At 39.2% G+C, this 18,495-nt stretch overlaps 1 protein-coding gene across 2 annotated transcripts in view; it reads left to right on the forward strand.

Moving 5' to 3' along the window:
• Positions 1 to 3,176: 3,176 nt before the first annotated feature.
• The window catches only part of CDKL4 (cyclin dependent kinase like 4), a 54,332-nt gene continuing 39,013 nt past the window's right edge, over positions 3,177 to 18,495 (forward strand). Inside the window, exons 1-2 of one of the 2 annotated variants that reach the window (XM_086327351.1) lie at positions 3,177 to 3,270; positions 16,849 to 17,072. In XM_086327351.1, the coding sequence (XP_086183477.1) occupies positions 16,905 to 17,072 (168 nt within the window). In that variant the 5' untranslated portion in view covers positions 3,177 to 3,270; positions 16,849 to 16,904. The remainder of the gene's footprint in view (positions 3,271 to 16,848; positions 17,073 to 18,495) is intronic. The other variant, XM_086327350.1, reaches the window with a different exon arrangement.

Raw genomic sequence — 18,495 nt, forward strand, 5'->3', positions numbered from 1 at the left:
GAGTTCGATCCCTAGGTCAGGAAGATCCCCTAGAAAAGGGAATGGCAACCTATTCCAGTATTTTTGCCTGGGAAATCCCATGGACAGAGGAGCCCAGTGGGCTATAGTCCATGGAGTCGCTAAGAGTCGGAGACGACTGAGCGACTAACACAGTGACTGTTTTAAAAACAGATCTTTATCAGTATAACATGATCATCAGTTTGTTGAAAAACAGATTTCATGGAAAAGATTTTTAAGAAATCAATATTCTGTCCTTGGCATTTATTGATCAGGTTGTTGATCCTTTACCTGGGCCACGTATTTCTAGTTTCCAAATCCTGTAAATTACATAAAGGGTCACATCTCAAAAAAATGTAACCTTCACATTTAACTGTCAAACCATTTCAAAATATTTCCAGAAGATAAAGTATACAACTGGTTGTATGTTACACACGGGCTTTTTAAAACTACAGACCGCTGGAATCAGTCTTTGAGGAAGGGCTCAGTAGCCATATTTTTATAAAGTTATACAAATGACTCTGATGTACAGTGCTTCATGAGAACCACTGGCCCAATGTTGAACTTAAATCAGTGTTTCTGAGTGTGATCCAAGTATCCCTTGACTGAGAAAGAATAATCAGTGGTGACACTCAAGAATGCAAATTTGAGAGCTCCACCTACCAACTTTTGATTGAGAATCTTTATTTAGTAAATAGGAAGACAGTCCCTAACTGAAATGTTGGGAAAGATTTTATTTCATTGAAATTCAGAGTTGTCTATTCTTGTGAGCTAGTTTCTTGGACATTGATGTTGAAAATGATACCAATTTTTCTAGGCCTTATTGGCATCATTCATCTTGCTAGTGTGTTACTGATTTCAGTAGAGATCAGGAAATAAAGGACAGGCATCACTTTTTACCGTAGATGAAAGTGTGCTATACTAAATAGTGGGTAAACACTAAAGAGTATTACATGAGGGAATATAATAATAAGTGCCCAATGAATGTGTTTGTGCTGTTCCACATATTTTCCATAGATTCTCCCATGGAAGCCCCAAAACAGCCAATGAGGTAAGTATCATTAATGCCGTATTACAGATGAAGAAACTAAGGCACTGAAAGATTAAATAACTTGCCCAAGAATATAGCTGGGAAACAGTGGAGCTAGGATTTGAACCTAGGCACTTAGTTCAGAGTGTATACTCTCAACTACTATGCTAAGCTGTGTACTACACAGAATATATCCACTACCCTCTGAAATACACTCTAGCCATTTCTGCCCTGAAATTACACTTACTTTCTCTAGGAATTGGATTTCAGAATCTGATTTTCATGGTCTCTTTGCAGCAAAAGAAATTAACTTTCTGTCTTTTAATTTTTCACTTTATCAAAAAAGATTTTCCTTATTCAAAGTGTTTTGTGTAAGAATAAAAGGATTTGCATATAATTGATTTTACCGTTAAACCTTATGAAACACATCTAGTCAAAACTCATTACAAAGACTTGACTTTCCAAGTTTCCTCTGGTGAGATAATTGTTTAGCTAACAAACATTGATCATTCACAGTGGGTCCAAGTGCTTTACTGACACTGGGGAGAAGACAGAAGATCATCATTCCCAATATTCCAGGAGCACACTTGGATGAATAAATAGGTTTGAAGAACAATACAAAAGGCTGTGCCTAATTCTGCTTTGGGAAAAGAAAAGCCTTTATTGAATGTTATAACCAGGTTGTTAATAGATGAGTTTATCAAGTGCAGAAAAAAATCAGGGTAGGGAGCTGTAGGCATATGCAAAAATGCTTATTCAAGGAATAGTGACGTTAAATAAAGTAGAGCTCAGGGTGTGTGGAGCAGAGTAACAAGACATGCTAACATGCTACTGCCAAGCAGGGATGGGCCTATTTGTAAAGAGCTTCCTATTGAGAAGAGTAGTTCTAATAGTAACAGTTACAGAAACTGCAGAGGTTAAATACCATGATGAAAATAGCCATTGGCAAAAAAAAAAAAAGACTTCCCTGGCAGTCCAGTGGTTAAGACTCCATGCTTCCAATGCAGGGGTGCAGGGTTTGATCCCTGACTGGGGAACTAGGATCCCACATGCCGTGTGATGTGGCCAAAGACAGAAAATAGGCGTTGGGTCTGTACCTAAGGTGATGTGATCTCTTGAATCCTTACTGGGAAAATTACCTATATAGCATGATGAGGGTAAAAATGATAGAAAAATAAGTTGATACAAGCTTATGTAGATTTGAGTTCAGTGGGATTATGTTTGGTCTTAAAGGCGAAGGAGGTAAAAGTTTCTAGTTTTGTTTTTGTCTCTGTCTTTTGTTTCTAAAGATGGGCAGAGATTAGAGGATATGTCTCAGCAAATGAAGGAAGTGGAGAATTGAAGATAGAGAAGAAAAAGGAAGAAGAGTTACCTCTGAGGGAATCAGAATAATCGACATCCTAAATCTGGGCATAATTGGGGAGCATTTTACTGAGGCCAAAGTGTGTATGTGCTCATTAACAACATAGTGTTCCCACGTTCATCTTGTAAACGAGTAGACTTTAGAAAAATTATCTTTTTCCAGTGTTAGTACCTATGACCCCATATAGCATTCATCACATTACTTGTTTGCTTGACTTGCTTCCCTACTGGGTGGCAAACATGTCTTTCACTCTGAATCAGCCCCACATAATAGTAACAATGCTTGCTGAATTATCAAAACAGCAGCGATGGACCGCAACTAATAGATAAAGCTACTTGTTTCGGAAAAGCCTTAAATCTGCTGAGAAGCTATGTGGACACTAGGGCAGAACCAAAGAGGGACGATTAAGAATAGAGGATCTGGCCACCTCAAGGTCTATGCCCAGGTAGGGAAACGGCCTACTGTAACTTCAATGCTAACTTTCAGTGCTCCTGAGGCCTGGGATAGGAACAGTACTTGGTGTGATCGCAATGTTCTGGAAAAGTTAAAACGTTCCCCGAGTGCCTCCTTCAGGGCAGCTTAACAAAGGTTCCGGGAGGAGAAACTGCGGCTGCGTCCACACTCTGCTGTTAAGGGCTGGCCCACAGGTGACCCACCGAGATGCTGAACCCAGGCCGCGAATTTCCCTGCGGCGGGCGCCGGGGGAACCCGCTCCGGAAGCCGCCCTGCCCTGCGCGGCCTGAGCGTCCGGTTGCCCGGGAGACGCCGCGCGGGGGCTGCCTGCGCACAGCGCCCAGCGCCGGAGTCGCTGCGCCGGGGCCGCTAGAGGCTGCGTCGCCGTCGCCCCGTCTGAGCCGTAAGTCCGGCGGTTGGGAGGCAGGTGGGTCCGTGCCGGGGGCGATGGAGAGAGAAACGGGGTCTGGATGGAGGTTTCCAGAGAAGGGAAGGTTCCCTGAGAGAAGGGGAGCGGGGGAGCCTTCCCGATTGGCCTCCTCGGAGGGACAGACAGGGATGGGCGAGGGCCCAGAGGCGACGGGTGGCGCCAGCCGACTGTACGACCCACCTGGTGCGGGCCCTCGGGGCAGCGGAGCGGCTGTGCTTGGGACCATCGACCCCTGGCGTGCCGAGAAGCTGGACTGTCATTAAATGTATGGTCGAGGCTAGTTTAGAAGCCTGGAAATCAAGTGGATTACGCCAGACTTTCAGATCTGTTACGTGTTCACATGAAATGTGAGGCTTTTAAACAAAGTTCGTTTCTTGGATTATGTGAATGATGTGGTCTTTGGTTTCCTGGGGTGCTCTTAGTTAATCCTGTTGTATTGTCACGAAGACAGGTTTTTAAACGGGTGTGTGTACTTCTGAAGTTCTGCGATTTGGTATGATGTTTATAAGACAGACGGAGAATGGTTTTATAGCCCATTTTTCCGGTCAGTTTTATTAAATATAAATACATGTTTGTTGCATTGCAAATAATAACAGCGTAGCGGACTGTGACTTTTAGCGTGTAGAATCTGTAACTTGTCTTGGTCTTCAAAGGGTCTCCTTACTCCCCTATTCATAATGCCACGATTTACCTGTTTCCTATAGACTTTTAGATTAGGAAATTAATATGTTTTTTCACCCCATTTCCTCTCCCTTTCTTAATTTTGTTTTCCTTCTCTCAGTATTTTCTTTAAAGGCTAGCTTGAACCCTCGTGACCTGCCTTGTGGTACAATCATGGCAAATAATCTGCCCCTAAATGTTTTCTTAGTTTGTATGTGCATCCTTTTGCAAATCCTCAAGACTAAGGAAGATAAATAGAACATTTTCAAAGAATCTAATGATCCGCTCAAGTATCTACCTGTCTGCCTCATATTCACCAGTCGGCCCAAGTCTGTACCTGTTTTTGCCTTAGTACACAGAACTTCATTAACTTTAATAGTCAAACATTTGGTAGATTAGCCAAGAGGTACATAGGTTCAGATTGAAGGTGACTAATGACTGAAAAATATTCTCTGTCAGTTGCTTCTATTCACTGCAGATAACTGTCTCACTGTTTAATATTGATTTCCTGCCCAGGTATTATATTAACAACCAAAATGTATTACTGCTTTTGTTTAAAGCAGAAAGGTACATATTTAGTGGAAAGGTTAGCAAATAAAATTACGCTATGACTGAAACAGACAGGTCGAGCACCTACTGTGTGCCAGACAGTGGGCAAACAAAGTACCTCAAGTGCAGTAAGTAATATGTAAAAAAGGAGTGAGGAAGTTGTTAACTCAGTATGTGTGGTGAGAAAGGGCTTGCCTTTGGGGATCAGGGAAATGATAAGTAGAAAAGGCATTTGAGTTGAACTGCAAAAGATGAAAAGTGTTTGGGGGTCAAACCTTCCAAGCAGCGTGTAAGCAGAGACTTAGAGACTTGACAGTGTTTGGGGAAAAAATCTGAGAAGCACTGGCGGGGAAGGTACATTGGGACCAGTGTTGAAAGGACTGTAAATACCATACTACAATTTGAACTTTATTCTGTGACAGTAGAAGCTATAGCCATTTTTGAGAAAGGACGATCTCTGATTATATTGATGTTTGAGAAAGATGTTTTGCTGTCATTGAACTAGATAGGCAGAAAAAAAGTGAGTTGACACTATAGTCCCCCTATATGTAGGTTCCTAAAGTAGCTCTATTTTGGTATAATAATTTCAAACCTGAAAGCATAGTACAGTGAACTCCTATACATTTATATCCTTTAATTGTTTACATTTCGCTCTATTTTTTATTGCTTTCTTTCTCTCTTTGTGTGTGTATTATATATATATATGCATATTAATTTTTCTGTGCTGTTTGAGAGTACATTGTAGACATTATGTCCCTTTAAAGAGTTCAATGTATATTTCCTAAGAACTGGGACATTATCTTATATAACCTCAGTAAAGATTACCAAAATCAGGAAATCTGATATCTGACCTACAATCAATATTTAGGTTTCACCAGATATCCCAGGATGATTCTTTATAGTTACGATTTTCCCCATTCTAGAACCAAATTCCAGATCACGCATCACATTTCGTTTTTTGCTTCTCTTCACTCTCCTTCAGTCTGAAACAGTACTTTGATCTTTGCCTTTCATGACCTTGATATTTTAAGAACACAAGCCAGTTATTTGTAGAATGGTCTTCAGTTTGGCTTTGTCTACTATTACCTTATAATTATATTCAGGTTTCCATTTTTTGGCATAAGTATCACAGAGGAGATCCTGTGTCCTTCTTAGTGGCTCATATGACTCTCCTAGAAATTTCATGTAAATGCGATCATGTGTTTTCCTTGTGTGTGTGTGGCTTTTCTTACATAGCATTATGGGGTTTTTTAAAAATATTTAACATATTATAGCATGTATCAGTACTTTGTTCCTTTCTATTTTGTTTTTAATTTTTATTGTAGTGTAATTGATTTACAGTATTGTGTTAATTTCTTTGTTCTTTTCTATTACTGGTATTTTGAATTGAATGAAATGAATGGTATTTCATTGCATGGATACTCATTCATCAATTGATGGTTTGCTTTCAGTTTAGGACTCCTATGAGTAATGATACTATAAATATTTTGGAAATTCCCTGGTGGTTCAGTGGTTAGGAATTAGTGTTTTCACTGCGGGGACCTGGGTCCACCCCTGGGCCCAGCCACGAGGCACATCCTTTTAAGTTCTTTTACTTGACTTATTGCACTGATGAGAACTTTCAAAACAATGTTAAGTAGTGGTGGTGAAAGCAGACATCTTTTTCTCAGTCTTAGGAGAGAACGATTAAGCCTGATGCTGCTACTGCTACGTCGCTTCAGTCGTGTCTGACTCTGCGACCCCATGGACTGCAGCCTACTAACTGTAGGTTTTTCACAGATCTCCTGTAGGGAATTCCCTTCTAATACAGTTTGTTGAGATTTTTATTGTGAATGGATGTTGGATTTTTGTCATATCTACTGAGATGCTGCTTTGTTTGTCATATTAATATGATGTTTTGCATTACTAATTTTTAGATATTAAAATAACTTTGCATTCCTGAGATAAATCCTTTGTAGTCATGGCATACATCCATCTTATATGTTTCTACTAATTTTGTTGAGGATTCTTAAATCTATGAGAATAATGATCTATAGTTTTCTTGTGATTTCTTTTTCTGACTTTGTATCAAGGTTAATATTGGCCTTACAGAAGGGGCTGGGAAATGTTCTTTGCTCAATTTTTTAGAACAATTTGTGAAGAGTTGATATTAATTCTTCTCGGTGTTTGGTAGAGTTCATCTGTGAAGCCATCTGAGCCTGGACTTTTCTTTGTAGGTAGATTTTTAATTACCAATTCAGTTTCTTTTATTTTTTAAGGGTGTAATCAGATTTTCTATTTTTCCTTGAGTTAGTTTGATATTTTGTCTTTTTAGGCATTTGGTCAACCAAGGTATCTAATGTGGTTGCTTAAAGTTGTTCATAATATTCTCTGTTAATCTTCTTCTTCTATAGGGTGGTTCTGATTTTGGTAATTTTTCTTTTTCTTAGTCCATCTAGATAAAAGTCCGTTAATTTTATTGATCTTTTTAAAGAGCGAGTTTTTTCTTTTATTGATTTTTTTGTGATTGTTTTTCTGGTGAAGAGTTGGTCAGTGAGCATGTTGCTGTTCCCTTGTATGTGAATCATTTTCTCTCACTGTTTTTGAGAGATCTCTTCATCTTTGGTTTCCAGAAGTTTGATTATGATTTATCTAAGTATGGATCTCTTCACATTTATCCTACTTGGGGATTTATTAAGCTTCTTGAATCTGTAGTTAGTGTTTTCCATTACGTTTAGAAAGGTTTTGGCCATTATTTCTTCAAATGTAATTTTCTACCCCTTTGTCTCACTCCCTCTTTCTGAGAAATCTCATTACATGTATATTGGTACTGTTGATTTTTGTTCCAGAAGTCTGTTCATCTTAAGGCTTTTGTCTGTCTTTCCAACTGGTCATTTTTTATTAACCTGTTATCAGATTTACTGATTCTGTCTTCTGCCATCTCAAATCTGCTACTGAATCCATCTAGTGAATTTTTCAGTTATATCTTTTGACCCTAAAATTCCCATTTGGTTCTTTTTTATGCTTCTCATTCTTCTGTGGAGATTCCCTGTTTATCTGAGTCATTGTTGTCATATTCTCTTTTCGTTATTTAAATTACTTGAACATATTTATAAAAGCTGATTTTGAAGTCTTTGTCAGCAAAATCCATCCGCTCAGAATTCATTTTTATTGACTTTTTCCCTGAGTATAGGTCACACTTCCCTTTTCTTAGCATGCTGCATAATTTTTTATTGAAAATTGGACATTTTAGATAAATATTATTCAGAAATTCTGGATTCTGATTTTCTCCCCTGGGTTTTTGTTGGTTTTTTTAATGGGTTGATTTTTGTTTTTGCATTCTGCCTGTATTTCAGAGTCCATCTCCTCCCATATGTGTGGCTGCTAATGTTTCTATTCAGTGTGTTAGTTTTTTAGTCTGGCTTTCTAGAAGTCACCACTGTCTTGCAGAGCTTAGTGGTCGCCAATAATTTGGGCAGTGGTGGTACTCAGACATCTCTAGCCATAAGTCTTCCACCTCTTCTAGGAAATCAGTATGTGGGTTGGAGAGAGGATTCAAAATGCAGTCAATCCTCCAACCTGCCAAGCTTTAACTTTTTTAAGACTTTCTTTGATCTTCCCCGTGTGTGGAAAGCTAATCTAGCCCCTCTGTGGTTCTCTCATTTTTAGGATCTTCCCATAAATCCCTTGGCTGGTCTACACCTCACCCGCATGAGAACCTCATTTTCAGGCTTGAAAAACTGTTTTCTCTCCCATTTGTTTCATATCAATTCATAAGAATTTCACTGACGTTGTCACAGGTTTTCATCTTCTGAGGTATATCAAACACACCGCCTCGGGAGCAAGGCTGCTGGCTCCTGACCCGCCCACACTGGCCTTATTACTGTCCTCATTGAACTGGGGGCAGGAGTAGCGGAGGAATGATGGAAGCCTCAGGCGAGAAGCCGCAGAGCCCACTGTTCTTAAGTAGCCTTCTAGCAGCGTATCATAAATAAATACTTCCCCATTTGCTTTTTGCTTCTGTGCAGTTTCCAGATCCTGAAAATTGTTGTATTTTTGTTTTTGTTTCTTGGACAATTTTGCTTAGTGTTATACTAGTGTTTTAGGAAGAAAATTTGCCAATCTCTTTACCCCACCATAGTGGTCAAAGTCTGACCTCTTGTGCTTTTCTGTGGGATTAAAAAAAAAAAGAAAAAAAAAACTTCCTCTATTTCCTATACTTAAACCAGTCTAGATTCTCAATCCCTAATTGGACAAATTTTGGTAAACTCTGTCTTTTGAGGAAATTATCCATTTCATCCAAGTTTTCATATTCATTTGCATAAATGCCTACAAAATAGTCTCATGATATTTTAAAAATTCTTCTGTTTTGATGGTTATTGCCTCTTGTGATTTTATTTTACATATTGTTATTTCTCCTTTTTTCCTTCATTAAGTTAGGTAATGATTTGTCTGTTTTAAATTTCTCAAGGAACCAGGATTTAGGTTTATTAATTAGATTTACTGTTTTATGTTTTCTTTGATTTATTAATTTCTATTTCAGTTTATTAATTTATTGTTTCCCTTTTTGTGCTTTACTTTGGTTCATTTTGTATTTGCTTTTCTATATTTTTAAATTTTGAACTTAATTTGTTAATTTTTAGCCTTCTATCTTTTTTCTATATGTTTGTTTTGATCTCTGGCTTTTCTTCTCTTTACTGCTTTATGACAGGGTACTTCAACTGTGTTATTATTTTAGATCAGAGTGGTGTTTATCATGGGGGTCTGTCCTGCACCTTGAGGAATGTTTAGCAGCATTCCTGGTCTCTGCATACTCATAAAAATATGTCTCCAGACCCTGAAAAATTCCCCTGGGGGCCAAAACCAACCCTAGTAGAGAACCACTACTTTAAATGTATCTTCTAGATTTTGATATGTTGTATTTTCATAATCATTTTTTAAAATTTTATTAGTTTAGTTTGTGTTTCCCTCTTTACCCAAGAGGTATTTAATAGAAGACTTTTTCACTTCTAGGTAGAAGATCTTTTTTTATTTTATGTTTTTAATTCTTGTTCCAATTTCTTGTTTGATATTTTATGACCAGAATGTTATTTATAATATTTCTACTTTTGAGATTTCCTGATGCTTTCTTTGTGACTTAATAATAATGACTGACACTGAAGCTGAAGATCCAATACTTTGGCCACCTGATGAGAAGGGCCAACTCATTGGAAAATAACCTGATTCTGGGAAAGATTGAGGGCAGGAGAAGGGGGCGGCAGAGGATGAGACGGTTGGATGGTATCATTGACTCAATGGACGTGAGTTTGAGCAAACTCCAGGAGATAGTGAAGGACAGGGAAGCCTGGGCAAGCTGCAGTCCATGGGGTCGCAAAGAGTCAGACATGCCTGAGCAACTGAACAGAAACAACAGTTTTTGTGACTAGTCCCTGTGTGCTTGATAAGAAGGTCCATTCCGTATTATCAGAGTATAAAATTCAGTTTATATCTCTCCTCTAGGTTCACTTTACTGCTTGCATTGTTTGGGTGTTCTGCAGAGTTACATATTTTGTGTTCACTGGCCTTGTCTTTTACCGCGTGATGTATTTAAGTCTCTCATTATTAATTTGTTTCTATACATGTCTCCTTGCATGCCCTAGAGTTTCTGCTTTACAACAGTAATTGCTGTGTGATTTGAGACTGTTATATCTACATTATGAATTTTTGCTCTTAGCATTAAAACCTGCCCCCTTTTGTCATATTTAATACTTTTTTTAGCTTTAATTTTACTTTGTCTGATACCAAGGTCACAAATTCCTTTCTTATTGTTTCCATTTGTCCTATATACCTTTTCCTGTCTTTACATTTTTAACCTTTCTGAATCACTTTATTTTAGGTGTGTCTCTTGCATATAGCTTATAACTGGATCTTGTTTTGTGAGCCATACTTAAAATTTTTCTCATTTAATAAATGACTTAAGCCCACTCATATTTACTGATACAACTTATTTTCGTTTCTATTCTGCCATATTGTTTTATGTTATAATTATTATGTGCAGAATGTAAAAATTTCTGAATTTCTCTATGTACTATGTTAGATTTTTTTTTTTTCAATTTCTTTGGTATTTTGGAAAGCTTATATTTTTGTTTCAGTAGTTACCTTTTAGACTAATGCCTTTTTTTTGGCAGAGCTGCATAGTTTGCAGAATTTTAGTTCCCTGACGGGAAGTGAAACGGCAGTAAAAGCACCAAGTGCTAACCACCAGACTGCCAGAGAATTCCCTAGACTAATACTTTAAAAAAAAAAAATTCTCATAGTCCTTGTGTTCTTATTTAACCGTTTGTTCTCTGGTTTGTCAAGTTTTTTTATAATTTTATTTATTTATTATTTATTTATTTGTTTTTGGCTGTGCTGGGTCTTTGTTACTGTGCGGGCTTTTCTCTAGGTGCGACAAGAAAGGGCTGCTCTTCATTGCAGCGCGTGGACTTCTCACGGCAGTGGTTCTTCTTGTTGCAGCGTATGGGCTCTTGGGCGTGAGGGTTGCAGTAGTTGGAGCTCATGGGCTCAGTAGTTGTGGTTCCTGGGCTCTGGAGCACAGGCTCTATGTGGCATACAGGCTTAGTTGCTGCATAGCATGTGGGACCTTCCCAGACCAGGGATCAAACTTGTGTCTCCTGCATTGGCAGGCGGAGTCTTTACCACCAAGTCCCTAAGGAAGCCCCCAGTTGTTTTTTCTTAATATATCTTTTTATTCCTACCTGTTCAGTTATCCCAGAGAAGGCAATGGCACCCCACTCCAGTACTCTTGCCTGGAAAATCCCATGGGTGGAGGAGCCTGGTGGGCTGCGGTCCATGGGGTCGCAAAGAGTCTGACATGACTGAGCGACTTCACTTTCACTTTTCACTTTCATGCGTTGGAGAAGGAAATGGCAACCCACTCCAGTGTTCTTGTCTGGAGAATTCCAGGGACGGGGGAGCCTGGTGGGCTGCTGTCTATGGGCTCGCACAGAGTCGGACACGACTGAAGCGACTTAGCAGCAGCAGCAGTTCAGTTATCCATGAACTTATTCTGCTTCCCTTTTCCCCCATTCTTTTAACAAATTTTTAGTTGCATTACTTCCTACACTATCAAAACTGGTAACATCTACAAGTTTTTACTTATATATTTATTCTTCTACTTTTGTACCTCCCTTTGTTTCAGTCTTTGAATATTTTAAATGTATACAAAGTCTTTGAATACACTGAATACATTAAATGTTTACTATAAATCCTTTTGCTGAAGTTTTCCCAGTCAGCTCTTGGTTGGGTGAAAGTTATCTTCTCAGATTTTTTGAGAAGAGCTCAGGAATATAACATTACTGGAATTCTTGCTTGTTTTACACTGTTGGTCTATTTCCTTGAAGGACAGCTTGGCTGAGTTGAAATCCTTGGTTTTCACTTTCTTCCCTTGAATTTTTTCAAAATGCTGCTGCATTCTCACTTTGCGTTGTACGTTGCTCTTGATAAGTTTGACGTCACTCTAATTCTGTTACACTGAAGTTATTTAGTCTTTATGACTGGAGGCTATGAGAGTGTTTTCTTTATCTTAATAATTTTATTCAAATATGTCTCTGAATTGGTTGTTCTGAGTTAGTTAGCCAATTACCTGATGGGTCCTTTCAATATGTACATTCAGATCTTATTTCCAGAAGTTTTTCTTGGTTTATGTTCAAATATTGGTTCTATTCCATTATTTTGTTTTCTTTCTTAAGGAACTCTAGTTAACTTTTGTTGTATCTTCCTTGCCTATCTTCCATTCAATTGCTGTCTCTCTAAACTCGCTCCCTTCTTTCCCCCTCATTTTTAGCCTCTAAACTGCTAGTCTGCCTTTCTTTAATTTCCCTTCTTAAATTTTTATTTCTGTTCTCCTGTTGGCATCTTGTTATTTAGTCTCTATTTCTGAGATCATTTTTCTTTCTCTTCTCTTTCCTGAGTTAAATCAACTATCAATTTATTTTTTTATCAACATTGTATGTGTGTTAGTCGCTCAGTCGTGTCCGACTCTTTACAACTCAAGGACTGTAGCTGACCAGACTCCTCTATCCATGGAATTCTCCAGACAAGAATACTGGAGTGGGTAGCCATTCCCTTCTCCAGGGGATATTCCCAACCCAGGGATCGATCCCAGGTCCCCCACATGGCAAGCAGGTTCTTCACTGCTGAGCAATTTAAAGTGGTTCTTTCTATCTCCAAATCATTGTTAGAGGATATTTAAATCAGATATTGTGTTAGTTTTCTTCTGCTTCATGGTTAGGTTTTTTGGAAAGTTCTTTTGTTTTTTTTTATTTTTTCAGTTGCACTGCTCTGCTTGCAAGACCTCAATTCCCCAACCAAGGGTTGAACTCAGGCCATATCAGTGAAAGCTCTGAATCCTAACCACTGGACAGCCAGGGAATTCCCTCAATCTATTTGTTATTCCTTTATCACTATTCCAGTGGAGAAGGAAATGGGAACCTACTCCAGTATTCTTGCCTGGAAAATCCCATGGACAGAGGAGCCTGGCGGGCTACCATCCATGGGGTCAGCAAGAGTCAGACACGGCTTAAACGACTTGGCATGCACTATTTCAGGGAACTCCCTGGAATGATTTTATCAGCTGTGATGTTTTATTCTCATTTCTGTTCTCTTCTACTAATAATTTTGTGGGGAGATTACTTTTTTCTATTTTATTTCTTGGGCAGCTTTAGGCTTACAGTAATTGACAGCCATCCTAGTTCAAGGAAGCCTGCCGTGCTGCTGTGCTGAAGTGCAGTGTCTAATGGATTGTGCTTTCTTAGTGGTGGGAGGAAGGTTTACATAGCCTTCTGTTTCAGAATTCCCTCTTGTCTTGCAGAACTGCAAATTTATCCTCTTGTTTCTTTTCCCCTTCACTTACCTAGTCTCCAACAAAGACTGAATAAGTCTCTCCCTTCCCTGTTACCTTCTCTTCCCCAAGAGTAGGACAAGTTGACTGATGCCTCCTAGATGCCCTTGTACTTTTAAGTCTCATCCCTGTAGTGAGTGCTCAGATCTGCCAGGACACTCTCAGTACTTTTTGTGCTTGCAATGTGTTTTTCTCTTCTGAGGAATGATGCTAAGTCTATCTTAGACCCTTCTTTTACTCTTCTCTCTTCTTTATAGTTTTTCCAGACCTCACCCCACTCCCATCTTTGCTCTCTGCAAGGGCTTAAAAGGGCAGCTCAAGAGGTATCTTTTCCAGAATTGGGTGTTTATCTTTCTATTTAAGTTTGGACTCCTCTGTCTCCTTATAATGTTGACTGTATTGGATTTATGTGGTTTTATTGCTTTGGTTGACTTCCGTAGCTTTGTGAAAGGTACATGAGAGAGATTCCATTTAAGCTGCTGCCCCTGACCTTGGCTGCCTCAGTTTTCACTGTGCATATCTTGACAAGCCATTTAGGAACTGTGCGGAGCAGGTTTGGGAACTTTGGGTAAGGGTAGAGGATTAGAAAGAAGACATTTGATTTAGAATGTATTGATTTTGAGATGTTTCTGTCCATTCATTTAGAGATGTTCATCAAACAGTGAGATATCTGATCTGAACCTCATGTCAGAGATAGGAATTATAGCTTCTATAAACTCTGGTAGAGTCCTAGTAGGCTGGAATTAGAGCCATAAATTCCTTTGTGAAATGCCTGCCTTGTTCTAACGCCTACCTATGTACTCAGATTCATCTCCTATGAACATATAAGGGCTTTGGAAAACAGATAATATGGGGATGTTACTCAGTTCAGTTCAGTCACTCAGTCGTGTCCGACTCTTTGTGACCCCATGGACTGCAGCACGCCAGGCTTCCCTGTCCATCACCAACTCCCAGAGCTTACTCAAACTCACATCCACCGAGTCAGTGATGTTACTAGTAAAGTACTATTTTCTGGTGCTTTATATTATCATATTCAACAGTTTGGTTGATGTGACAGAGATCTAGATATTATTTTTAGCAATCAGTCTTTGCTGCTGAACCTGTTGAAAGAAAAGGAAAATCATAGATCGGTAGATCAGATCACCTACTTGAGGGAAACAAAATAACACATAGACTAAAACTTCATAATTAAGTTTTTTTGGCATATTCAAAATTTCCCTCAGTAACCGTAATGCTCATTAAGTAGGTTAAAGTCATAAATCTTCAATGTTCTATGCCAATAACTTTCTAAAGCAAGTGCCATTTCTCCTGTCCTCCTCCCAATCACCCTTTACTTGGCTGGTGGTGGTAGTTTAGTTGCTAAGTCATGTCTGACTCTTTCGACCTCATGGACTATAGCCCACCAGGCTTCTCTGTCCATGGGATTCTCCAGGCAAGAATTCTGGACTGGGTTGCCATTTCACTCTCCAGGGAATCTGCCAACTCAGGGATCGAACCCATGTCTCCTGCATTGCAAGCAGGTTCTTTACTACTGAATCACCGGGGAAGCCCTTTACTTGGCTACAGAAAGACAAATGTATGCATGCTTATACCTAAATGCCTTTAAGATAATAATATCTATATTAAAATTTTTTATATTTGTTTTATTGATTATTTATTTGGCTGTGCTCAGTCTTAGTTGCAGCGCATGGAATCTTCGATCTTTGCTGAAGCATGCGGGATTTTTTTTAGTTACAGCCTGCAGGATCTTTAGCTGTGGCATGCAAACTCTTAGTTGCAGCATGTGGAATCACAGTTCCCTGAACAAGGATTGAACCCAAGCTCCCTGCATTGGGAGCGTGAAATCTTAGCTACTGGACCACAGGGAAAGTCTCAATAATACCTATTTTTAAATACAGTGTAATTAACAGAGTTTTCAGGCTATAAACTGTGATGGATTTTCCATGTGTTACTTGAGTGTGTGCGTAAGTTTTCTTCCTTTTATAGGAGAAAATAAAATCAAAAAACAACAACAAAGAAATGGCATTTGTAAAAGCACAAATTTTTAAAAGGTAGTACTCCTTTACCTCTTAAATACGTTTCCCAGTTGTGTATTTTTATGGTTGCAAGCAAGAGTAGATGATTTCTTTCTCCACTGAGATACTCTTTAGATGGAAAAGACAATAATGGTGAAGTAAAAAAAAAAAAAAAAAACTGTCCTCATTTGAAACATGAGAAGTTTTTAAAGTGATTGGCTCTTTCACTTGACATTTTATTAATCTGAATACCTGGATAAAGCTGTTCTTCAAATTGCGCGTTCTTTTGAATTCACCAAAAGGCAGTGTAGTGTTGTGAGTCAAATTGTGGTCTCTGGAACCCTACTGCCTGACTTCTCAGTCCATGCTTCCTTTACTGTGCCTGCTTTCTCATCTGTATAATTGAATACAAATAACACCTACTTCATAAAAATTTGTGCAGATGATCTGTAATTTCATTGGAACAATGTTGTTTAATTGCAAACTATTACTGTGAGATTATATCATCAAGATTCTGGGGTGGGATTTTTGAGACTATTTAGAATTTGTGTATCTTTCATTGCTAGATGTATATGTCTAATTGTGTTGGCTTCATGTGTTACTTAGCGTGTCAACCAGTTACCACAAAATTGGTGGATGTATGATGCAAGACAGAAAAATCAAAAATAGTATTATCATAGAAGTCTCTATGGATATGAAAGCATTCATGAAGAATTAGAGCTGCCTTAATTTTTTGTGCTTTTTATTATTTTCCTTAGGATCTAAGAATTTAAGGATCCATTCCTCCATACATGTAAACCCTAGGGGCACTTTCGTGCATTGGAGAAGGAAATGGCAACCCACTCCAGTGTTCTTGCCTGGAGAATCCCAGAGACGGGGGAGCCTGGTGGGCTGCCGTCTGTGGGGTCGCACAGAGTCGGACACGACTGAAGCGACGCAGCAGCAGCAGCAGCAGCAGCAGCAGGGGCCAGAAACGATACTCTAGAAAGATTTTGTTAGTGTTTTTAATGACCGCTTTGTTCAGCAGCCGTCTCTCTTCTGTCCACCAGGTGGCAGTAGAGCACTTTGTATCCATACCATGCCCTGTTCCCACTTCGTAGCCAGCAGTATTAACCTGGAATAGGACCAGAAAACACCATACACCAGAGTGTGCAGTGTTCCTTCAGCTGGGTTTTACAGCATCATATTTTAAACATTTTATTGAGGATAATGACAACAATAGATTGGATAATATTCCTTTCCACAAATTCTTTTAGCTCAACTGAAGTACACACAAACCCATGATAAGAAGCATATGTGGAATCTTTGCAGTAGCTGGAATAACTACATAGGACTTACTGAATTAACAAAACAATCTCCAGATATTTTTTAGTATATTTAAGGTTAAATGGAAATAAACCTTTGGCATCCAGGGCAAATTAATTTTAGGTGGTAAACTGTGAGAGCCCTATCCTTGGTAAAGTGATTAAGCCAAGCCATCTTATTTTCCAGGTGCAACACTGCGCTGCAAGTCAATCAGTACAGAAATTTAAATCACTTCAACACCAATGGAGAAGTATGAAAAATTAGCTAAGATTGGGGAGGGGTCTTATGGGGTTGTATTCAAATGCAGAAACAAAACCTCGGGACAAGTGGTAGCTATTAAAAAATTTGTGGAATCCGAAGATGATCCTGTCGTTAAGAAAATAGCTCTAAGAGAAATACGCATGTTAAAGGTAGGTTAACTTCCTCTGTACATCTATAATATCACAGTACTGGAAAATTACAAAGAATTTTAAAGTGATCTTTTTTTTTTTTTTTTTTTCTGTTGGACTAAAATTCCTCTGTATCAGCAACTCTGTAAATAGATCATCACTTTGGGCTTTGGCCACTCTGATCTTTAAGTGATATTATGAGTACAGCCACAGACTGTTCAAATTTTGATTGTTAAAAACTCATTCTGGTTGGTAAATATTCAGTGTCTTAAGTCCCCTCATCCCCAGTGTTTATCCTCCCCTTCAGCCCTGGCCTTTCCTCCCAACCCCCAGCCAAGTCCTTCTCCCCATAAACCAGCAACCAAAAGGGCTTTTTGTGGTACAGAGGGACCCACAGGGCTGCATCAGAGTGCCTGTAGTCATCGATCTGGTTTGGGCCCGCCTGAGCTCACTGGTTCTTAAGACACATTGACCATCACCCCCAGCTATGTATACACACTTTACACAAAGCCTTTACATTGTTTTTAAAGGCTTTAAAACAACATAGGATTTAATATGGAAGATTCACAAGTTTTCTATGCAAATTTTTTCCTATCCTAAAAAATCTTACAAGTTTAGACCCGTAAGAGAGCTTAGAGATGCTTCTCATGCGACATAGGGAGGAAACTGAGACAAAAGGCAGTGCACCGGGATGCCCTGAGGACCTTGTCGGAATGCAGATTCTGAGTCTAGGTCTGGGGTCAGCCTGAGACTCCGTGTTTCTAACACACTCCCTGATGGCACAGATGCTGCTTGTCTGTGGACCACACTTTGAGTAACAAAAGTGTGATTTCCTCAGGAACACACAGCTCACCTTGGCTTTTTGGCATAGGTCACCTGTTTACAGGAAAACCCCGGAAATCTAGTTTTTAAAAGGAGATAAAACTCCCTTCCCTTTAAAAACATTTGTAGCAGGTTTCCTCAACTAAAAAGTTTTAGCATTTTGTTTAAAATATGACTTGATATGCACGGAGTTTTCAAGAGCACATTCATCATGATTTTAAAAACAGTTCCCTGTTAACTTCGTGGCCAGCAGAGAGTGCTGATCAGACACACAGCTCATCACAGATGAACTGGGTGTGTCTGAACCTGGCAGTGGGTGGTTTTCTAATAGGAAAGCTTTTTATGCACCCACTCCCACCAACCCTTCAAGTACAGTTAATGCTCAGGTAGCACCTCCTGAGTTACAAGTGTCCAATTTAAGGGTGCACTTGAAGGTAAAAAAAATAGCCAGATTCCAACTCACTTTGGTCTCCAGTGATGGCTCTCTGATGGTAAAGAATCTGCCTGCAATGCAGGAGACCCAGGTTCAATCCCTGGGTTGGGAAGATCCCCTGGAGAAGGGAATGGCTACCCAGTCCAGTATTCTTGCCTGGAGAGTCCCATGGACAAAGGAGCCTGGCGG

Source organism: Bos grunniens, chromosome 11 (genome assembly GCF_055505025.1).
Source record: "Bos grunniens cultivar Pamir isolate PY7600 chromosome 11, Bosgru_T2T1.0, whole genome shotgun sequence".
Lineage (NCBI taxonomy): Eukaryota > Metazoa > Chordata > Mammalia > Artiodactyla > Bovidae > Bos > Bos grunniens.